This window comes from Populus nigra, chromosome 5 (genome assembly GCF_951802175.1).
Source record: "Populus nigra chromosome 5, ddPopNigr1.1, whole genome shotgun sequence".
Taxonomy (NCBI): domain Eukaryota; kingdom Viridiplantae; phylum Streptophyta; class Magnoliopsida; order Malpighiales; family Salicaceae; genus Populus; species Populus nigra.
The window spans coordinates 1,348,724-1,370,789 of NC_084856.1; the positions used below are offsets into that span (position 1 = coordinate 1,348,724).

General features: G+C 33.5%; 4 protein-coding genes across 5 annotated transcripts; 3 read left to right on the forward strand and 1 right to left on the reverse strand.

The window, feature by feature from the left end:
- Nucleotides 1-2,449: 2,449 nt before the first annotated feature.
- Nucleotides 2,450-3,402, forward strand: LOC133694194 (gibberellin-regulated protein 1-like). Its single transcript, XM_062115655.1, has 3 exons — nucleotides 2,450-2,623; nucleotides 2,762-2,804; nucleotides 3,028-3,402. The coding sequence occupies exons 1-3, from the start codon at nucleotides 2,540-2,542 to the stop codon at nucleotides 3,207-3,209; spliced, it is 309 nt and encodes a 102-aa protein (XP_061971639.1). The 5' UTR covers nucleotides 2,450-2,539; the 3' UTR covers nucleotides 3,210-3,402.
- A 2,667-nt stretch (nucleotides 3,403-6,069) lies between these two features.
- Nucleotides 6,070-7,004, forward strand: LOC133694351 (gibberellin-regulated protein 11-like). The gene is made up of 3 exons (XM_062115849.1): nucleotides 6,070-6,204; nucleotides 6,314-6,356; nucleotides 6,455-7,004. The coding sequence occupies exons 1-3, from the start codon at nucleotides 6,133-6,135 to the stop codon at nucleotides 6,634-6,636; spliced, it is 297 nt and encodes a 98-aa protein (XP_061971833.1). The 5' UTR covers nucleotides 6,070-6,132; the 3' UTR covers nucleotides 6,637-7,004.
- Nucleotides 7,005-13,943: 6,939 nt separating this feature from the next.
- On the forward strand, nucleotides 13,944-19,652 carry LOC133694618 (uncharacterized). 2 transcript variants are annotated; one of them, XM_062116208.1, is made up of 12 exons: nucleotides 13,944-14,992; nucleotides 15,242-15,483; nucleotides 15,692-15,749; nucleotides 16,283-16,407; nucleotides 16,499-16,685; nucleotides 16,791-17,061; nucleotides 17,171-17,295; nucleotides 17,417-17,486; nucleotides 17,570-17,660; nucleotides 17,762-18,106; nucleotides 18,183-18,395; nucleotides 18,740-19,652. In XM_062116208.1, exons 1-12 carry the CDS (start codon nucleotides 14,899-14,901, stop codon nucleotides 19,208-19,210), a joined length of 2,292 nt encoding a protein of 763 aa, XP_061972192.1. In that variant the 5' UTR covers nucleotides 13,944-14,898; the 3' UTR covers nucleotides 19,211-19,652. The 2 variants fall into 2 exon arrangements, with proteins under 2 accessions (XP_061972192.1, XP_061972193.1); XM_062116209.1 differs by having other exon boundaries at nucleotides 16,283-16,404.
- A 520-nt stretch (nucleotides 19,653-20,172) lies between these two features.
- LOC133693699 (AP-2 complex subunit sigma-like) lies at nucleotides 20,173-21,987 on the reverse strand. Its single transcript, XM_062114973.1, has 6 exons — nucleotides 21,754-21,987; nucleotides 21,582-21,680; nucleotides 21,449-21,499; nucleotides 21,041-21,214; nucleotides 20,657-20,716; nucleotides 20,173-20,520 (listed from the first exon to the last, which is right to left on the reverse strand). Exons 1-6 carry the CDS (start codon nucleotides 21,754-21,756, stop codon nucleotides 20,479-20,481), a joined length of 429 nt encoding a protein of 142 aa, XP_061970957.1. The 5' UTR covers nucleotides 21,757-21,987; the 3' UTR covers nucleotides 20,173-20,478.
- Between the last annotated feature and the right edge of the window lie 79 nt (nucleotides 21,988-22,066).

Here is a 22,066-nt window from a genome sequence, read left to right on the forward strand (position 1 = left end):
ACAATTCCAAAAAAAACTCTAAATCAGGCTTCGGTTTCGAAATCTTATCCAAGATTTATGTCTGATACAAAGAATACCGTTCAAGTCGCATCGCTCTATAAACGAGTTAAAGACGACAGAGTCTAGCTCTATCATATATATATATATATATATATATATATATATATATATATAGTAGACAAATCACAATTGAGAAATTAGTATTAGTTGCAAATCACAATTGAGGAGGTATTTGATATAATTAATTTTTATTTCTGTTTTTAAATATATTTTTTTAAAATATTTTTGGTTTGAAAAATTATTAAATTATTTATTAAAAAAATACTTTACACTAAAATCTCAAATAGCATGAAGATGGAATTAAAATGCCATGTAAATATAGCATTGATATTAGACAAAAATAGGTTGGATTGGAAGAACATGTCTCCTTATCTTTTTTTTTTCATTTTAAAATGATAGGTTCATTACAAATCTGTCCTAAAAACATATCTATTTTTATACTTTTGTTTACGTTTCCACGACAAAATATGTTTTATATATATATAAAGATAATAACCAATCATAACTAAAAAATAAACATTTGCCCCGGTGCTTTAATTCGTTTTCTTTTCTTTTCTGATTGTTTTAATTTGGTGATATGAAAGTACTAACTGGGCTCATATACCTTGCCAGTGAGGATTAAATATTTTTTTGTAAAAAGACATACGCGATTGTCTGGTTGGAAGGTGACTGTGAAGCTGATTTTGATGAACTATAAAAAACGAGAAAGTGAGATTTTTGCATATTTTATTTCACCTCTCAATAAATAAGCCATTCTTAGGAGCCGTGCTTTTCTTTTATTATTAAAAACTATTGTCCAAAATGTACCTTAATCCCATCCTAAATCACTCGCCTAGGAACAATTATTAAAGCACCTTTACTATCTAACTAATTCCCATGGTGGTCCATTACTTTCTCGGAGAAAAACAAACCGGTAACAAAAAAAAAATATAATTTAATTAGTTAGATTTTAAATTAAATCTTAAAAAATCATTAGGTTGAGTTTGAGTTTTTTAAATTTCAGAAATATTAAAGGTTTACATGATTATTAACCTTAAGATATTAAAAAATTAGTTAAAGTATACATAAATTAATCCGGACACTCATAATTAATAAATAAATAAAAAAACATTTGTGCATGATATTCGAGGCTCCTACCAAATTAATGTAATTCGTGCGTGCTGGCATCAGGTGCATGAACACAGTACACCTGTGTTCCATGATCTCGAACAGCTGGAGGAGTCACTCTGGGGAGGTTCTTAAAAGAAGCTTTCAAGTGCATAGGTGATAGCTGCCTGTCATTTCTTTATATTTCTTTCATAAATAGAATCGGTAAAACGAGTGAGGCTAACCAAGATTGGGCTCTCAGCTGGTCAGAAACTTAAGTTTTGTGCTGGTTAAATTAAAACCTAGCTATGACCTCCTATGGACGTCGATAGTTTGGCTCCATTCAGCACGGGACAGCTTCTCTTTCAGGAGTACAGATTTTTGCTAGGGCACCCAAAAGATTGGACTTCAACAAAAGAACCGGGAGTTTGGCACGAGACCATAATGATGACATAGATTGACGCACGGCTTGTTATGTGATTTCAAATTAGGTCTAAAAAAATATCGTTTAATAATTTTTTTTTCATTTTTTTCTTTAAATTTTTCTTTAGTTTAGATTCTATTAATTAGATCTATTTTAATTAACGATTATTTGAACAAGTTTATATATTATTTCTCATGACAGCTAAAAACTATTAACATTCAAAATTTATCAAATCATAATAATATTACAATTTTAAAAATTAAAAAATCTTAATTTCTTAATTTGTGTTTGTGTCGGATGTTAAGCCATATATATCTCTAATTTACTCCAAATAAATCGTTTATGTGGCTGCTTCCAAGCTTTGTCTCTTCAATCCTACAGTTGTTAGTCTGGTATCTTGTGGAATTTTCAGAATAGAAATAATTATATCACAAATATACCTAAAATCACGTTAAACGCGAGCCTCTCGATTATTTTCCTTGTTCCATTACCCATATTTTAGTCTTTCACGCATTCTCAATCTTCATCCCAGCTTTGATTTCCTTTTAACCTTTTTTGATGCTGAAAGATGTGCCACATCTCCGAGTACAATAATTGGAGAAGGCAAAAGTAGCATACACCAGCAGGGCCATTGATAGTAAGAGCATCCACTAAGGAATCACAAGAGTTCTTTCGACCCTTTCCTCGTTCATCCCAGATGATTCCGAGGGCTCTGCTCCACTCGTACGTTTCTACAAAACTCATCAATACTGATCGTATACTTATATACTACCTTTTCCCCCCTGCGTAAAATAGGAATAATACTTCGAGAATATTTGGTCCTTCCATAAACCTACCTCGGCCTTTTTATTCATTACTACCATCATATGGCTATAAATACCAAGGCCCTTTCTCTTTGGTTTGCACGCCAAGGTTTAAGGTTTCAATTTGAGACAGTGAGCTCCGTTGCAGTACTTGTGTTCTCTAGCAATGGCTACGATCACCAAGTTTCTGATTGCTTTACTTTTCTTCTCTCTTCTTGTTCTCCAACTTGCCGAGGCTGATCATGATACAGTAGTGTTTCACTTCAAATTATCTTTTCTTTTCTTTCTTGTTTTTCCCTTTAATTTTTATATTGATTGCTCACGTACATGAAGTCTTGCTAGCTATATATCATTTATCTAAGTAATATGTTGCTTGGTATTGATGCAGGTGAACTCAAATCTGGCTGCGAGTTCCCCTCCTACGAAAATTGGTAATCTCAATCTTCATAATATAATTAACTGGCCAGGTTAAATGTTTAAAATATGATCTATCAGCTGTACCTCCCCACAATTTTTTTTAAAAAAAACTCGGTTTAATTGCAATTATTTTTTGTTTAAACATGCAATTATGAATATTTTGATTAGTGAGAGATAAAATTGAAAACAAAAAAGAACATTAATACTTAATGATGCTCGTCTGGTTTCTTTTCTCAGATTGTGGTAGCGCTTGCGAGGCGAGGTGCCAGTTATCATCTAGGCCGCATCTGTGCAAGAGAGCATGTGGGACTTGCTGTTCAAGATGCAGCTGTGTGCCTCCAGGAACGGCCGGTAACTATGACGCTTGCCCCTGCTACGCCAGCTTGACTACCCATGGCGGCAGACGCAAGTGTCCCTGAAGCGAATCTCGAGCATCTCATGATTTAATAATATACAAGAAAATATGCTGCTCTTATATGTAAACCGGAAAATCAGGCTGCTATTATTAATTATAAAGTTTCTGTAATTTTACTCTGTTTTCTATTATCTAAAAATTGTACTTGGTTTCGATATGTAATCTCTTGAAGGGGAGCGTTTTTTTTCCGTGGTTAATATTGATTTTTAAATTATTTTTTATTTACAAAATATTAAATTCATGTTTTTTGATATTTTTTAATTATTTTAAAATGTTGATATTAAAACAAAAGGAAATATAAAAATATATTTTCAATTAAAAAATATAACATTACTAAACATTTAATTTGATTATAGTTGAACAACCCAAAATTATGTAAAGATATAATACTCATTTTGTCTCTTCTTAAACATCCAATAAATAATACACATAATAATATATCAACATCCATTTTATTGTGTAAATGTTGAGCAAAAATATCTTTCTAGAAATATACATATTTTTAGATGTTAAATTAGATTTGATTTAGCAAACTTGGCCAAGTCAATTTAAAATAAAATAAAATTTTAAAAAAACTAAAATTTTAAAAAATATATTATTTTAAATAAAATAGTTAACTTAGATTTATTCAATAAATTGCATATTAACTTATCAATCAAACTATCATAATTCTAAACCAGGTCAAATTCCGAATCATATCTTACAACTATATATGTTCCTCTATATAACTCAGAAGACATGTATCCTTGATGCTTGCGCTCTCTCCATTTAGATTTTGTCATTCTTGACAAATCACGACAACAACTACCACGCCACCTTTCGTTTCCGATCAAACACGTACAAGTTACAACCCACGAGAATGTGCAGCTCTTGCCTCTTGCGGCTGCAGCTAGCTAGCTAGCGGCCACAACCTATTCATCACCGTGCCTCACTCCCTTGATATAAATAAGCTGTCTTCCTCTAAAATTTGAAGTTAATCAACAAGGGGCTCTAGTTAATCTAAATCCCTGTAGTGATTGCCATCTCAAAATCCTTGGTTGCTTCAATCTTCATGATTTCTCTTCTTGTTCTCCATCTCGTTGAAGCTGATCAAAACATGGTAAATCTTATGCTCTAATTATTACACCCTTCATGTTGTTCACACTTTATGTTTCTCTATTGTTTGTCCATGACTTGTTGCATTTCGATGGGTATTAAAATTTAAAATGCTTAAAAATAGATGGATATATTGAATAATTGACTGGTTTTTTAGTTTAAGTGATTTAATTTATTTTTATTAATCTATCTAATGACTTAATATAAAAAGTTAAAGGAGTTGATAACCGGTAACGAGTGATAATTGGTAAGCCAAGATAACCGGAAGTTATGGCACCTGCAAAAGGTCTCCTGTAATGAATGTGGAAACTCTCTAATAATAAAATCAATAACTTTATAAAGAAAAAAAAGTGTAATGATATTTTAGAGAAATAAACTAAAAATATATATACTGAAAATATTAAGAATGAAAAGATTATGAAACTTTAACTTGAAAGATTCATGGTGTATTTATAACTTATGAATCTTGTTCTTTTTTGAAAAAAAAGAGCTAGAGTGTAATTTTATAATTGTGATATTTTAAGTTATATTCTACTCAAAATAATATATATTGAAACAATATAAAATATTAAGGGACATGCGTGAGGTCTCAAAAAAATCTTTGACAAGTGTTGGGCTCGGACCTATTAAAAATAAAAATAAATTCAAGTACGCTGCATGAATGTTGAGCTCGAGATGCACGCCCAAGCCCAAAGGAATGTAAGGAATGTTGTGTTGGGTGTTAAGGAGTATGTCCAACACCTAAGATGTTTTTTATTTAAAATTAAATTAAAATATATTTATTTTATATTTTTAACTTAATCATATTAAAACAGTTAATTTAACATTTTTTATATAAAAAATAGTATAAAAAACACTTTAGAGTACTATGTAATTACCCGTCTTCTTCTGACTTATCGGATTTTCTGCCTCTAGGGCAGCCCAATTTGGGATTTTGAAGGCCTTATAACGATTGCTGATAGCCTAAGCCCATGTTCTTGTGGGCATGTTATTTACCGACCAATTATCGTCTAGGTCCAGCACCAAGAGTTTGGGCTAAATATCGAGTTAGATTAGATAATAGGGTTCAAGGAGCAGATTACCTCGAGCAAGCTTGATCCTAATGCAGAGTGGGGTGAAGACTTGAATCTTCAGCACTCTCCTTGTTTATATTTATTTGTGATTTCAGCGTTGAAACTTGAAGGGTTTCATCAGTGAAAATGTACCGATGCATATGTAAAGACTGAAGGTTTCCTTTGCCTTGGAGAAACCTCCTAGCATGCGTGGAGGTTTCTCCAAGGCAAAGGAAACTTTTGATGTTCTCTTTTACTGTTCTGCAGATGTTTCTTGCGTTTTTGCTCCGCCCGTATGCTTTAAGCAGCAGTAAAAGTGACCAAAACGAATCCTGTACACTTACAGAGCGATTGACATTTATCACAGGAGCAGTTCTCTACGTACGTACGAGATGTTTTTATAAAAGTATTGTTCATTTTTTTTTAGATTTTTTAAAAATTTTGTACATCAATAATTTTAAATCATTGCAAAATAATAAAAATTATTAATTTAATATTTTTTAGATAAAAAAACAATTTAAAAAACAGAGCATCCCATGAAAATAAACACTCCCTGTTATCAAACCTTCAATCGATCGTTAAGAGTAATCAAATACAAAGTCGTCTCTGTCGAACATATGATTCTCCTAACTTCAATCAAACTAAGTAGTCCTTATCGAACCAACAATTTTACTTTGACAAGAAACCAACCACCCCATGTATTACCGTCCTCACAAATTCTTGCATATAAATACACCTCATTAGAAGTAGAAGGTAACCTTAAAGTCGTGTCTTAAAGCAATGGCCATCTTCAAGACTCTAGCTGCTGTCCTCCTTGTAGGAATCGTCTTCAACCTTGCTGTATCTTATACGGTAATTAAGCATTTTGAATGCCATGTCTGAGCACATGAAGCATGCTGTATGTTGCCAACAGTTTGATTTATTGATCTCCATTCACTCCAAATATTGTCTTATGTTCCAGGTGATCAAGAGCTTGGTGGAGAGTGACCCAGCCCCGCAGATAGGTATATATTAAATTCACTGGGTTTTTTTTAAAAAAAAAAATCAGAGATTGATTTGATTCAACAGATTTTATTATGAATTTCTCAAATTCTTCTTGTAGACTGTGCTTCGGCTTGTGCTGTGAGGTGCCAATTATCGTCAAGGCCAAACCTATGCCACCGAGCGTGTGGTACCTGCTGTGCTCGTTGCAACTGCGTTCCTCCGGGCACTTCTGGCAACTATGACGTGTGTCCCTGCTATGGCAACATGACAACTCACCATGGCCAGCACAAGTGCCCTTGAACAGCTTTTGGCCATGCTGCTGCCGCTTTAATACCATGGAGATTGCAATTACCTGAATAAGGATGCACAAAACAACCACGTTCATACAAAAAAACATAATAAAGAATTACAAGAACGAGGACGGGAAGATAAGCATTGAATATATTTGTGGATTTAGCTTTATTTATTTATTTTTGGTATATGGTGTAGCTTTCTGTAAAAAGAAGAGGAAAGGAAAAGAAAAGGGTGGAGACTGGAGATACTTTTTATGCATAGAAATCATTTCCACTGTATGTTCTGAAGGGGAGAGCATAATTCAAGAAAATCCAATTACATAGTTTGTATTTTTCTTGGGCCTGGTTATATCTAGTCAGAAATTTTCCCAGCAATGATGGGGGACCATGTTAATTTATGAATGGGAATCGACAATGTACAAGCGTGGAACGACCAATTTTATTCTTTTCCTATATTGGTCCATTGGGCCTGCAAGTTGTAGACAAAAGTGGAGAAAAGAAAATATGGGCCTGTCATTTTCTTTTAAGAGAAGATTTTTTTTTGGGAGAAAATTATGTTTGTATGTGTTTTAAAAGTATATTTATTTTAAAAAAACATTAAATTTATATTTTTTAATGTTTTTAAATGATTTTTATATATAATTAAATATCAAGAGATTTTTTCCTTCACATTCATGATAGATTGACGTCGCGTGATTCTTACTAGCTATGTCGATTTCTAGTGTTTGCATAATCAAACATGAAAACAGGACGGAAAAAGGGTCTGCCCAGAGAAGAGAAAAGTTGCAGGAAAAAATTAAAAATTGACAGCATGAAAATGACAGTGAGAATACACGATCAGTGGTCACAGGCTCCTGATCTTCAACAGATTGCCAAGGGCTTCTCCTTCCACTTTCTCGACACTGCTTTTCCCTCGCGATATGCTGAGAAATGAGAATGGAAATTCACAGATTATTTGCATTCATGAAAGTCATTGTACCAGAATCAAAAAACCCTTCAAATTGGAGGCTCTCAACAATGATTTGGAATTTGATATTCTAATGCTTGGACTAGGCTAGGTGACAGGTTTGGATCTGAATTGTTTGACACAGCCTCCATTATCAACCGCACAGCTACTGATCTACGTCCCAACTACTGTGTGATGAAGGACCATTGTCACTGTGGCAAACCCTTTTTTTCTCGAAGGCCCAGAAAAATTAAATCAGTCGAGCGAGCATGCGTAGATCCAATCAGATCAAGTACAAAGTCAGATATAAATCCAATGGTAGGTCACTGAGCATCGATCAACAGGGTTTTTAGTTAATGCAAAACTAGTTAACCACTCTTTGACTTTACAATGTGTATAGATTGCACGTTAACTTTCTATTCGCCAGCCAGTAACCCCTAGCTCGGGTAATCAAAGCGTTACTTTGCATCAACTGTTACTGTATTCTTCGGAAGCCTTAGCCCCATGAAACTAAGACAAACAATATTAATTAAAATTCTATACCGTATGGGTTGAATTGGTTATATAATTTTTTCCTTTTGATTTGGTAAATTTTTTTAATTATAATTATTTTATTTATTTCTAATTTAATTTAATTTAATTTTTGATTTCATCCCTAGTCATTTAATGTTAATAGTTTTTTTTTATTAAATTTAGTATATATTATTTTAATTGTTATTTTTTTTCAATCATTTTCTTGATTTATTTATTTTTCATTGATTCTATCATTGAGTATTTCTTTTCATTAAATTTTTATCTCAAGTTCAGTGTCAATTCTTTTAATTGTTATTTTTTAAATTTTTTTAATTGATTTTTTTTCAATTCCATCCCTAAACATTTAATTTCATTTAAATTTTCCCTTCACATATAATTTTAATTGGTTTTTATGTGAATTTAGTCCTCATTCTTTTAATTGCTGTTTATTTTGTTTTGTTTTGTTTTGTATTGTTTTTTTTATTGACTTTTTTTCTTAATTTCATCCCTCAATGTTTGTCTGGTCAACAATCTTGCTCCTTTGTTTTTTCAGGTTTGTTTTTAATTAGATCATCCTGGTTTTATGGCTCATGTCATAGATTTAAAAAATTAGCTCGGGTTGGCTTTGATCTTTTTTTAAAAAAACAATTGCCAGTATTCTTTTTGTTTTGTTATTTATGGGGTTATCCCAATTTCATTGCCTAGATCATATGTTTTATTTGATCACCCGGGTCGGCTATTGGGTTTACTCGAGGCTTTCTTTTATTTATTTTTATAAGTTTTCATCATGTTGGCAAGTGTCCATTCCTTGTATTTTTTCAGATGTGTTTGGCATTTCATAATATTTTTGATGGTATTGGTTTATTCAGATATTTTTGTTTGTATTTATCATTTAAGCCATGTGTTTTTTAGAGTGAATTTATCTTTTTTTATTTAAATAAAAAAATTTTAGTAAATATAATCGAGTAAATATCTAATCTTTATATATTTTTTGGTTAGTGTTAACAACTTTTTTTATTTACATAAATAGTTAATGATTTATTTAGTTAAATAATTGTGCATGTTTTTTAGATAACATATTTAATTCTTCATGTAAAAAAATACATCGGAGCACCTTGCATACCAAGTATATTTTTCAAGAAAAAATACAACTTGCATGTCATGTTCAAGAATTTAATTTTTTTTTTATTTACACTTTTTTTCTAGAAAAAAATATTATTCTTTTTCCTTTTTCACTTAGCCTATTTATACCATTTTTTTTTATTTTTTTATTCTTTTGTAATTTTCTTTTTAATTTTTTTTCTTTATATTTTCAATTTTATGAATTTATTCTACACAAACTAGAAAAATAATGTTTTATTGTAGCGATTACAATATTATTTTTTTCCAGCTACGTTAAAAATTAGTTTGAGATCTTACATATCTTTATTAATACATATAATATTTATTATATTTTATTATATATAAACATTGATTTTGTGATTCATTGTTATATTTTTTACTCAATGTAAAAAATATGTTGATAACACCTACATATTAATTTTTTTACATTGAAAAAAAATCATTCAAACTAAAATTAGACGAGTTGAATAAATATATCAATACTTTTTTTTATATATGCGTTGATATAAGTAATTCTTACATGTCTTTTGATTTATATTAAAAAAAAGTTATTTGATTCGTGATCGATCACATAACTAAATAAATAAATAAATAAATAGTATCATAAACATTCCAAGCTCAATACAAGCAAGGCCCACTTGCCATTTATTTGCTACGTTGCCCTATAACACTAGACATCTGCAATCTCATCACTGTATCATTTAACAGCACCCATGTCCAACCCGTCAGATGATGCAACTACTATTTTTTTTTTTTTGAATTTGAGAAAACTTTACTTTTCAAAAAGTGTATTTTATGGTCTAGATAAATGAGTAAAATTCCGGCTGTTTCAGGCTCTTACAAGAGATGCACGCCCTGACTCGAACTCGAAACCTGCTGTGCAGATCTCAAGCCTTTTGCCATCACGTTACGCTTCTTGAGAACGATGCAACTACTATGCCATGCCATGCCTATGTGCCTTTATCAACTACTGCTACTCTTTTTTTCCTTTTCTTTTTTTAATTGTCTCCAAGGTAACGCTAATAAAATAAAATAAAATCAATACACCATGTTTGTAGGTGGCCTTTTAAATTCGCCATCAGATTTCAGGGCTCAATACTGGCCGGATAGACGATGGAAACTACCAGGCTATAGGACGGCAGGAGCAAAAGGAGTTTACAGTGGAGCGGTGAAATGCGTAGAGATTGAAAAGAACACTAACGATTATGTATTTTGCTTCACTCGCACTGACACTGAAAAATAAAAGTTATGAGAGCGAATGAGATTAGAATCCTTAGTGGCTATAGCCATAAATGATGAATACCGGGATCCCACTCGCCCGATTTCTACAAAAACAATTGAATTAATCATGTTTGACCGAGTTGAGATGGTCATCTGAATTATTCGAGAGCAGATTCAATTACGAATTATCGTTAAAATTTAATAAAAAAGTATGCAATTAAGTATAACTTTAAAAGGCCGAGTATTTTACTATGCAAGGTTCAATTCTTCATCATTTTACAAATTAATGTGGATGAGTTATGTAATTTTTTTTTGTTTTTTTAATTTGGTTCTCAAATTTTTTTTCCCAGCAATTTAGTCCTAACCAAAAACCAATTAATTTTGATTTATTCTAAAGGGTGAGATTACAAGAAGAGAGATCAAAATGAAAAATACGTCAAATATGGAATCGATTCTTGAACTTCAACAATCACAACAAATTATATAATTCCAGTACCTCAATATTTTTTCAACCTAATTTTTATAAACTTTTTTATTTTTTTTCATCCCTAATTAAGAGAGGAGATAGAGATCGTTAAATCCCAGCTATAAAAAGAGAGAAATGTTATTGACAATGATTTAGACCACCAAAATAGATGATATTTGTGTCAAATGATTTAATTTAACGATGAGAGTTTATATTAGATCTTTTGTCTAGCTTTAAAGTTTATGAAAAAACAGATATGAGCTTGAGTTGATTTTTTGTTTTGAGGTTATTTCAGTTTTTAAGGTGGTTTTTTAGGTCATATATAGATTTATCACTATTATTATGATATTTTATAAGTGTTTTGTGTCATACATGAGTTGAAAATGAGTTTTTGAATTAAAAAAAATTTAAGCCTTGATTTTCCGGTCACTGTGATAATTGAAATCTGAGCAAATTAGATAACATGTCATCTGCTTCAACAGGCAATGCGTCATATGATTTTTTTTTCAAAAACTTTTGGGTTAAATCACCTAGTTGCAAGCAAAAAAATTAAAGGCCCCATCGCGCTTGCCTACCAGAGAAGGCTCTCGCGCGAGCCTGATAAAATGGGTTAGGCGGGCTGGCTTGCTAGGCCCACCACACGGGACCTTTGCTTGTTTTTTTTTTAATTTTTTTATAAAAAATTAATTTTTTTAATGGTTTTCTCTCTAAATATTTTTAATATATTTAAATTAGTACACACTCTCTTTTTTATTTTGTTTGGAGAGCTTATTTTAAATAATGATAATTTTCTTAGTTATGCATTTACATTTATAGACTTTTTTTTAATTTTTCTATATTTTTTTTATCTTTTGTATAAATAAACTTTATTTTTGAAAATAAAAAAATATTTTTAGATAATATTTCTAATATGCACAGCCTTGCATAATGATTTTTTTCTTTTTATTTTATTCAATCAATTTGATTTGTGTTTCTGTTTCTATTATCGTTTACTTGGATGAGAAAATTATTTTAATAAAAAAATTTAGCAAATATAACCAGATATATAGATTTATCACTATTATTATGTTATTTTATAAGTGTTTTGTGTCGTACAGGACTTGAAAATGAGTTTTTGAATAAAAACAGTTTAAGCCTTGATTTTCCGGTCGTTGTGATAACTGAAATTTGAGCAAATTGGATAACATGTTATCTGTTTCAACATGCAATGTGTCGTATGATTTTTTTTCAAAAACTTTTGGGTTAAATCACTTAGTTGTAGGCAAAAAAATTAAAGGCCCCATAGCGCTTGTCTGCCAGAGAAGGCTCGCGCGTAGACTTGTCTGCCAGAGAAGGCTCGCGCATAGGCCTGATAAAATGGGTCAGGTGGGCTAGCTTGTTAGGCCCACCACACTTGACCTTTGCTCTTTTTTTTTCATAAAAAATTAATTGTTTTTAATGGTTTTCTCTCTAAATATTTTTAATATATTTAAATTAGTACCTATTCTCTTCTTTATTTTGTTTGGAGAGCTTATTTTAAATAATGATTATTTTTTTAGTTATGCATTTACATTTATGGATTTTTTTTTAATTTTTTTTTATCTTTTGTATAGATGAATTTTATTTTTGAAAATAAAAAAATATTTTCAGATAATATTTCTAATATATGCAGCCTTGCATGATGATTTTTCTCTTTTTATTTTATTCAATCAATTTTGTATTTCTATTATTGTTTACTTGAATGAGAAAATTATTTTAATAAATAAATTTAGCAAATATAACCAGATAAATATCTCGTCTTCTAAGATCAAATGTTTTGATCTAAATATATATTTTTAAAATTTTTAAGTTTTACTTTTAGATATCGTTAATGATTTTTTACTTATTTATTCAGACACATAATTTTTAATTTATTTAATTATATATATACATAATTTTTTTATTTAAAATTAAATCTTTTAAATTATAAAAACATATTAAAAAAAATCTATATATATATAATTTTTTTTATAAAAACTAAAAATATATAATTCGCACTACGTAAGTGGTTGAATCCTATTGTGTGTTATGCAGTCGTTGCTATGCGAAAACATGAATTATCATCCGGGGTTATTTCTGTCATTTCAAGTTAAACTTACCAACTCAAAAGAAATGGAAGTCACGCATAATTCATGACCCGATGCCACGCTGAGACGCACAGCATCGAATCATCATCACTGCACGCATTACCATTTTCCACATCAACGTCGATTAATCGCCGATTCTAAAACACCTCCACTCCCTCGTGAGCGCCACCTTTTTCTAGAACCCCCCCGTCTTCTTTCTCTCAGTAGCGAACACGAATTCTCTCGATAGCGCGTGAATGCACCTCACGCTCCACTCCCTTCAAATTCTGTTGCGTGTGGGTCAGATCAGAAACCAGCGACTGAATTCAGGCCTTTTTAGTATCTAAAATTCGTAGAAAGGCCGATAATTTATACAGTATATTTCCTTTTCTTACAGCAGAAACAGACTGATCGCTCGTACGGACATACTGCAGTGCCTCGTGTCTATTGTATTTGACCTTTTCAATAGTAACCGTTGATCGATGAATCAAAAGTCTCATTTTTCAGTGAATCAGGTGCGTTGATTATTTGATCGAGGAACCCTCAATTTAGCCCCTAACTGCTACCCTCATTATCTACCGATCCCTAAATCTTTTGATATTGTCACTATTGTCCCAAAACCAATCAAATTAAAAATTCTAGACAAGATTACCTCTTCAAGAGTCATTCAAATGAAATATTTTCATCAAAGATATCAAAATTAACCTAATCATTAATAATTTAAAAACTTTAGGGACTACATTAAGGTTTTCCGTAGCCCTAGAGAATAAAGTTCCAGAGTGTCAGGGAGCGACAAGAAAACGATGGGGGCATATTAAATCCGATGTGGCAGACACGTGTAAGTAGCCCAAGTCTACTGATCGGACGGTTTCGGATGAGCAGAGAATAGAAACCGTTGAGATTGGGAATTACAAGAGAATGGGGAGCGTGTATAAAGGAATGCTGGAAGTAAAAGAAGACGTTTTCTCAAGTGAAGCTTTAACGAAGAGGATTTTCGTGTGCCCAAAGCTTCGATTTTCCTTCGAATTTAAAGGTTGTTACTTGTTACTCGCATTTCCCATTTCTTTCTTTTATGGCTTGAGTGAAAGGAGTGATGATTTTTGAAATGGAGGCTAGGTAGGATATTGTGTGTAGAGTAGTGTAGTAGAGATTGGTGGCATTGATGGGCTAATGTTAATTGTAATGAAGGAGAAGTTTTAGGAGTGAGATCCACCCACTCTTTAAATTTTTCAAGAGCTTTGCCTTTTGCTTGCTCTGCTCCTTCTTTCTGCTTTGAGACTTTCTTTTGGTGTCCCATTTTTTCTCTTTCTTTGTTCTTTGTTCGTGTCTTTTGTGTGCTTTATTTCACGAAGAAGAACCTGATTCTCTAAACACGAGGAAACGAATTACTTTTCTGTTTCTTCTTCTTCTTCTTCTTCTTTTTATTTTTTTTATTTGGCTTTTCTTGCTTTTTGTCTCGGCTATATTTCTCTCTATCTCTTATCTTCATCTCCATCTTCTCCGAGAGAAACAGAGATTCTCTGCTCTTCAAGATAAAGAGAGAGAGAGAGAGAGAAGCGGAGAGATATCTGGCTACTAAATTGATTAACTTTCTCTTTCTTTGGAACAAAAACAAAAAACCCAAATGCCATTTTTTCGGTTATTTCAGCCTTGCATTTCGCTTACTAACTAATACACCAAAAACTCTCTCTCTCTCTCTCTCTCCCCTTCAGTATTCCTCTCAATAGTCAATGTTATCTAACTTGTATTTGTTCCATTGAAGAAGCTTAAATTGTGAAGAGAAAGACAGTAGCAACGATAAGAAAAGATCTGGGTTTGGCTTATTCTGGCTGGATTTTTTTGGTCTTTGAGGAAGCAGAAGTAGAGCTGCTGGTGGTGGTGGTGGTGGTGGTGTTGGTGTGTTAAAATGATTAAAAGATGATAGAAATGGACAAGAGTAAAGACGTGAGGCCAAGAGCCAGTCGGTTCTCAAGACAACAGATTAAGCAATCTGGACACAAGCTTCTCTCTGGTGATTTCTTTTTCTAAATTTCAAATTTAATTATTTCTGGTCCCCAAGGAAAAAAAAAATTCATGTCTTTTACTTAAAAACAAATAAACAAAACCCCAAATGAAGATTTGTCGTTATCTGTTTTATTCATATTCTGATTTTGTGATAAGAGTTCCACTGATAATGCGTGTCTATGATTCCATGCTCTCTGCTTTGTTAGCTATTCCTAGTAGAAGTATCTGGTCTCTTATTTTTTATGATTTTTTCAAGGTTCGAATGGTGGTGACTTTGTTGTTTCTTTGGAGAAATCGAAGAGAATTAAAAGATTGAGTGCTGTTAATAATAATATTAATAAAGGGAGTTGTAGTTACGAGGTGGAGAAAGAAAAGAAGTGTGAGATGGGTGGTGGTGGTGTTGGTGGTTGTGAGGAGTCTGACAAAGAAGTTCAAGCACCGTCTACTTTTATTGGTGTAGTTAGTACAAGCAACAAAAGATTCAAGCTTCCCAGAAAGGTAAGTCCATTAATTATGAGTTAGTTGCTTTTCATTAATTAGTTTCCTGTTTGAAGTTAACTTTATTTTTGTGTACGGATTTTACTTGTTAATTTCGTTTTTTTTTTCTTTTCACTAATTAGATTCCTGTTCCTTTTTTTTTTGCTGTACGAATTTCACTTCATAATTTCGTTTTCTTTTCTAATGTTTTGGTTGAATTCCAAAGCAGTTTTTGGATGATTGCGATGGTGTTGATCATGCAACTGTTCCAAGGAAGCTACGGTCAGGTGTGTGCTGTTTCGTTTGTCAATTCAGAAATTGAATGCTTTTTCATTTTTCTTGGTGGGGTTTTTGGCTATTTGGTTGGATGTCTGGTTTTTGATATCAAGTGTTTTTTGGTGGTGGGTATTTCTTGGAAGTTTCTTTCTTTTTTTTTTTTTTTTCCGGATGGTTTTGTTTTTGTCATAGTGAATTTTGGATTAGAGCTGAAGCAAAACTGGAGCTTTTTGCCTTTTCTTTTCTTTTTATGGAAGCAAGATTCTCTGTGTTGTCCTTTTTAATTCTATTTATTATGTTGATGCTTCCACTTTCACGGTGTATCGAATCTTTTCAAGTAATTTTTTATATTATTGTGTTTGGGATTTTCTTTTTGTTCTTAATATTCTCAAGCTTGCTTTTCCGAGGGAGATACTTTCAGCTTTTTTATGAATCAGAAAAGTTTCTTTCATTTCTCTTTTCCTGAATAAGCAATAAATTAAATCAGTTCTTCACGATATTGGTGGCATTAATTCTGTGGATATATGACCATTTTCATTCTCAGCCATGAAGAAGCGCAATCGCGAATCTATCTCTCCACATGTTCCTGATTCAAAGAAGCTGAACCACCCTAACAGTGGAGTGGAATCACCCAAAAGGGATGGTTTAAAGAAATCGAGACTGAATGTGGTTATATCTAGATCCCAGTTTCAGTTCTTAAGTTCCAGTTCCTTTTGCATTAAGCACTTTAATTTATATAAGGCAAAAAATGCTTTTGTAGAAACAACCAAGCCCAGACTGGTCCAGAGAACAGAGTGGCTGTGGGCCAATAACCAAAGACGAGGAAGAAGTTGTGGAGACCTTATATTCTTTGGCAGGAATGTTCACTGACAACGAAGAACCTAAAAATGACTGTAAATTGGATAATACTTCTTTGGATGCAAGTCCTTCAACATTGCAAGAGCCCAGTGAGACTAATTCCCCTGATTTTGAAGATTCTTTTTGTTATTTTTCTCCATTTTTTGTTGTTGTACCTTTTGTGTTGTAAGTATGTTGTTTATGGAATTCTGTAGCTGTAAAAGAGGACTTGAATCTAATTTCCCTCCCGAGAATTGACGAGGCTGCTGAGAAAACATTGCTTGACGAAACTCCTAAAGTTGATTATTTGAACAAGCCTAGTGCTCAAGAACGACCTTATTTGCCCACTGATAAAATCCAAGGTGAATTAGGCGGTCGTGTTGCTCAAATGAATCTGCCCCCTATTTTGGCTAAACAGGAGGAGCTAAAGTCATTGTGCAATTCTATCAATCTTTTCATTGCCCCTGAGCAATACCGAAATACTCCGTATGCTTATCTTTTTCCTTTTTCATTTGGTGGTTATGTTAAATACATTGCTTTATTTATAGCTTCAAGGCATTTGTTTATTTATTCGTTACATTTTTTGGGCTTGCAGCAAAGTGAAGCACTCCACACGGTTGGAGACCTCACTTGAGAGAAAGCCAGACATTGCATTGGGGCTGACAGCAGCTGTAAGTAAACTAGATCAACGGCATACAATCTGTCAATCCAAGAACAATGGTAAAACTTCTGCTCCTGGGAAATTATCATCTCATATGTACTTGAAATAGCTTTGATATTAGATTATTTTTGTCATGTTTATGACTACATTAAATAATTGAATTTTTTTGTTCATTTGAAGGTCCAGCATTGTGGCCAGGTTTGTCTTCAACTGTATCAAGTGGTGCATGCAATCATGGTTCTTCATCACAGTAATTTTCTTCCATGCCTTTGATCTTGTACATTTACAGCATCCATGCCTTTGCAATTTGTCATTCAGTTTTCCCTATCTCAGATCCTCTGCCACCAAATTTCCTTCTTGGATGGATACTGCTCTTGGTGCTACCAGGCCCAATTCATTCCAGAATTGTTCGTCTATTGGAAAGGTGATGGAAGACTTGAGTCTAATGATTATTTCTCTTGCCCACATGAATTGGTTGCTCCAAACTTAATGACCGGTTTATCTTACGGACTATGACTTGTACAGGTTTCTAAAGTCAGCACCGATAAAAGATCATTGAGGAGGTCCACAACTCATGTTTACATAAGTCATCTCATTCGGGTTTTACAAATTCCAGAGAGCAAAGACAGCTTGCCACCACATCTGAATCAACCGAGGCCACAGGATATATTAAGGCAAGGTGCATTCATGACAATGAACGACTTCAATGGCAACAGGAATGGTTTGAATGGAGCTACATCTGCTAGAGCCATAATTAACATGGTCGACAAGAATTCAAATCAAGTTGAAATGGCTACTCTTCTACAGAGAACACTCCAAGATCAGCCACAGACTTCATCAGCATCTGGGGTGCACAATTCTCAGAAGCAGGTAAATTTAGCTATGTCAATTTAGCTATGGTTTAATATTTTCTAACTGGTTTTCATCAATTTGTACTCTCTTGCAGACTTTCAATTTCTTGTCCTTGTCAACTGGTGGGAGCGGCTTAGAAGCTAATAACAGTTCCAGTGGGGTTGGAAAGTGGTCTGAACAATCGGCTCAGCTGCAATTTCCTTACCTGCACTCACATTTGCAACAGCAACATTCCACACTCGTGCCTTTCCCTATGTCCCAAACATATTACTCATCTCACCCTGATCAGCCTGCAGCAGCACAGCAGGTTTTTATCCTTGCCTCTTAGATTGCATGTATGCATTTACATTGATGACTGAACAACAAATTGAACAGATGGTTTTGAAACTCTCCCTTAATTCTAGTCAATATTACATCCATTAAATGGGGATGCCGTGGAAGTGTAGTTTTAGTGAACGTAGGGAGCCAGCCAATCGGTGATCTTATTTTCGACATGATCTTATTTTTTCCTTACCCTTTTCTGAGTTATCTGTGGTCTCCAAATTCACACTAAATTCTACTACATCTATACATGATTTAGTCAAATCCTGATTGAGTTACTGAGTTGCCTTTCGAGTCATATGCCAACTTATGGCGCAATTCTTGATCTAGGCCCAGATTCAACAACCCTCCTACCTTGGCAACTTGTACTGTGGTACTCGTGCAAGTCCTACGGGCTTCACAAAGCAGCATCAGAAACAGAACCAACAGCAGCAGCAGCTGCAGCACCAACAGCAACAACAAAACCGGCTTTGGGCAGCTCAGTTAGCAGCAGCTCAATGTAGGACAGTTGGAAATTCCACAGCTATGACTCAATTTCCAAACTGGCAAAATGGAAGGCAAGAGTCGCCTGCACAGATATCATTCGCCCAAACCATCATCCCTACTTCGTCATCTCAAGAAGCAATTGGTCCCAAGCACGCTCAAATCTCTCAGCAGCAGCTTATGACCATCACTACATTGCCTCATGCTAGGGTCAGAAGACAAGACCACCATCTCTCTTCTGTTTATGAAGAAAATGGAGGTGGGTTTCGAACTGGTGGTGCACTGCCATTGCAATTACTCTGTAACGAGAGCCTATGAAATGGGAATGGGATGGCTGAAGGCTGTTGTCTATCAGATGAGCAGTGAGATAATTTTATTCTGTGTGTTAATACCTGTGATTCCTCGGCACCATCAAATGGGGAATGAACATCAAAGTTATCCTTGGGTGTTCAATTGAAATGGGGAGGACAGCAGGCAGGGGAAGTTAGCTGATAAAAAGTGGTGACGACGTTTAGTACTGTCGCCTTTTTACAAGTACATCTTGATCATTTTCAAAGAAAATTTAAATAGAAAGGAAATTGTAGAATGTCGTTGTCTCTTTTGAGTACCTTCAATCCTGTAAGCTAGCTCATGGTTTTTGCTTATTACCACGGTTTTTTTTTTTAGATTGATAAAATAATATAGTTTGAAAAATAATTAGTACACGTTGTAATTAGAAAACTCAACATTCAAATTAATTACTTTTGGTGATTTTTTTTAATGCTGTTCAATTCATTTCGTTCATATATGATACAAATAATGTTATAATCAAAGCTTTAATTTACTTCCAGGATTTTTATTTTTATTTTTTCCTTTCCTTTTTATTTTCATATTTGTGCTAAATTTCATAATTGTTTTTTGAAATGTTATATTTTTTAACCACGACATACTATTTTATCAATTTTTTTCAAACTATATTATTTTACCATTAAAAAAAACCCAGTTCTATTTTTCATAAATATCTTGGGCTTATAGGGACTGGGCATGATGTCAGAGAGCATTCATTCCTATTTAGAATTCAGGATTTAACTTTTCATAATGTTGTGTTTGCTAGATTATTGGCAGGCCAAGAAAGCTGTGCTATTGCTTCGGTAAATTCATTATCAAACTTCTCACCTATCCATCACTTCCGCGTTTTCCTGAGCACTGTTGGGCAATTGCCACAGCTTTAGGCTCCTAAATCTCTGGCATCTACTTGAAATAAAAGTACAATTTGAACGAGTTTAACGAGTTACAGGAGATGACGATTGTAAATTGTTTATGGACATCCAGAATGTTATAAGAAAGAACATGAGATGAACACCCCAGTAACCTCACACAAACTCACTCCATAAAGGCAGAGTGAGACACAGAGGCGATGGAAAATGAAGGATAAAAGAAGCAATTTCTGTCTAAAATCTGTAATGTTACAAGGTGAGAACTGGCTTGTGCAAAATGGGTAAAGAAATAACAGCTGAACAATAAAGAACAAGGCAAACAAACACAGGAGGGAAAAAATGGAAGACCAAATTGACACTCATAAACACTCTTCACTGCAGAACACATGCTTACTCCAGCTTCTCCAGCTCTCCCATTCTCTCTATGATTGCCTGCACATTACAAATGAGTATTAGTTGCATGTTTGAAGACCATGCACTCTATACATGTCAGTGTGAAATGGGCAAAAACTTGTTTCCCTATGAGCTGGATATGCCAGGAAGAAATAAAACTCTAGAAAACACTCACCCTCTTGCTTGTTTCTTGAAGCTCCCCGGCAAGAATGAATTCATCAAGTATCAGATAAACCTTGGAGGAAACAGAAAATCAAACAAAACAGTATATCAGAAAAACAGCAGCAAAGAACAAATTACTCAATAGCAACACGCATGCAGGCGCGCACACATTAGGAGAATCATCAGAGCCAATATGAGGCCGGTGAATAAATTCCTTTTGAGGGACTCGTGATAAAGTAATTGATCTGGTAACCTGACCAAAAGGCAATGATCTCAAGTAGGAAAAGGAAACATCAATTATGCATGCAACTCACACAGAATTTCAAGAGAAAAGACGACCATGGTTAAAGTCAAAGTATCAAAACAACTAAAAAGAAAAATTGCAGCAGTGACAAACCTTGTGAAAGTTAAACACCAAATCTAGCTCGCACACATTGCTAAAGAAATGATCCAATATCTCCACAAATAAATGAATGCACTCCAAATAAGCCAGTTCATTATCCGTTATGTCAACACACAGTGCGAAAAACAATCCAGCATACCGCCTGTATATGACCTTGTGTGTCCGAAACTGCAACCAAAACATTCCTTAGGTAAAACTAAAACAACCATTCCATTACTAACTGTGGGAAAAGCAATCAAACGTTCAATTCTTAATGGCTTTCATTAATGAAAAACCTCAGCACATCTAGTCAAATCAATTGGATTAAAGCTTGTTTAAGCACAGGCTTCCGTTTCACAATTAGCTTCTTCTCTTTATCAAATATTTTGCTCAAATATTGAAAAGGAATCAGAAATCACTTACCTCAACAAAATTCGTGAATTTGGGATCTCTATTAACAACCAATCGATGAACCTGTAAATTATTTTAAAAAAAAAATCATAAAAAAACCTAAAAAAATAAAACAAAAGGAAAAGAGTATGAATAAGATCATCACCTCGTATTCGACCTTGTGCTTCTCGGAATCCTCGAGGGGAACATAGTATTTGGCGAGACGAGTCTTGCCTTGTCTGTTTTGCAGCAGTATAAACCGGATCTGCCAAGTCAAAAACCAATCATAAACATGATATCAAGCAGAAATGCATTAACAAGATAATTGAAAACAGTACCATTGTTAGAAGGATCGAAAGAGGAATTAACGAAGAAAATCCACGAATTATTATTTGCAGAGAGAGTGAATATAGAGAGGGATGAGAGCAGAAATGTTTGATTTTTGTCGTGAATTTCTTTCGTCTTCGCAGAGAGTCTCCGAGGTTGAATAGATGCCGAAGGAAAGGAGGCGAGAGTGAGAGATCTAGCGTGTAACTACATCATACAGATAAATCGTCTGATACTTGACGTCTTATTTTCTTTCTCGATGATGTATTTCCTAATTTTGTCCCTCTGTGTTCATATGATTAATCTGCGGCTATCGTGATGTTC

Bases quoted from the DNA above. Each gene is read 5' to 3' on its own strand.
- LOC133694194 (XM_062115655.1), top strand. From the start codon at position 2,540: ATGGCTACGATCACCAAGTTTCTGATTGCTTTACTTTTCTTCTCTCTT. The intron at 2,624-2,761 runs GTAGTGTTTCAC...GTATTGATGCAG, and splicing joins CCGAGGCTGATCATGATACA to GTGAACTCAAATCTGGCTGC. The intron at 2,805-3,027 runs GTAATCTCAATC...TTCTTTTCTCAG, and splicing joins TTCCCCTCCTACGAAAATTG to ATTGTGGTAGCGCTTGCGAG.
- LOC133694351 (XM_062115849.1), top strand. From the start codon at position 6,133: ATGGCCATCTTCAAGACTCTAGCTGCTGTCCTCCTTGTAGGAATCGTC. The intron at 6,205-6,313 runs GTAATTAAGCAT...CTTATGTTCCAG, and splicing joins ACCTTGCTGTATCTTATACG to GTGATCAAGAGCTTGGTGGA. The intron at 6,357-6,454 runs GTATATATTAAA...TTCTTCTTGTAG, and splicing joins TGACCCAGCCCCGCAGATAG to ACTGTGCTTCGGCTTGTGCT.
- LOC133694618 (XM_062116208.1), top strand. From the start codon at position 14,899: ATGATAGAAATGGACAAGAGTAAAGACGTGAGGCCAAGAGCCAGTCGG. The intron at 17,296-17,416 runs GTAAAACTTCTG...GTTCATTTGAAG, and splicing joins CTGTCAATCCAAGAACAATG to GTCCAGCATTGTGGCCAGGT. The intron at 17,487-17,569 runs GTAATTTTCTTC...TCCCTATCTCAG, and splicing joins AATCATGGTTCTTCATCACA to ATCCTCTGCCACCAAATTTC.
- LOC133693699 (XM_062114973.1), bottom strand. The intron at 21,500-21,581 runs GTGATGATCTTA...AATAATTTACAG, and splicing joins AGCACAAGGTCGAATACGAG to GTTCATCGATTGGTTGTTAA. The intron at 20,521-20,656 runs GTGAGTGTTTTC...TGTAATGTGCAG, and splicing joins TTCAAGAAACAAGCAAGAGG to GCAATCATAGAGAGAATGGG.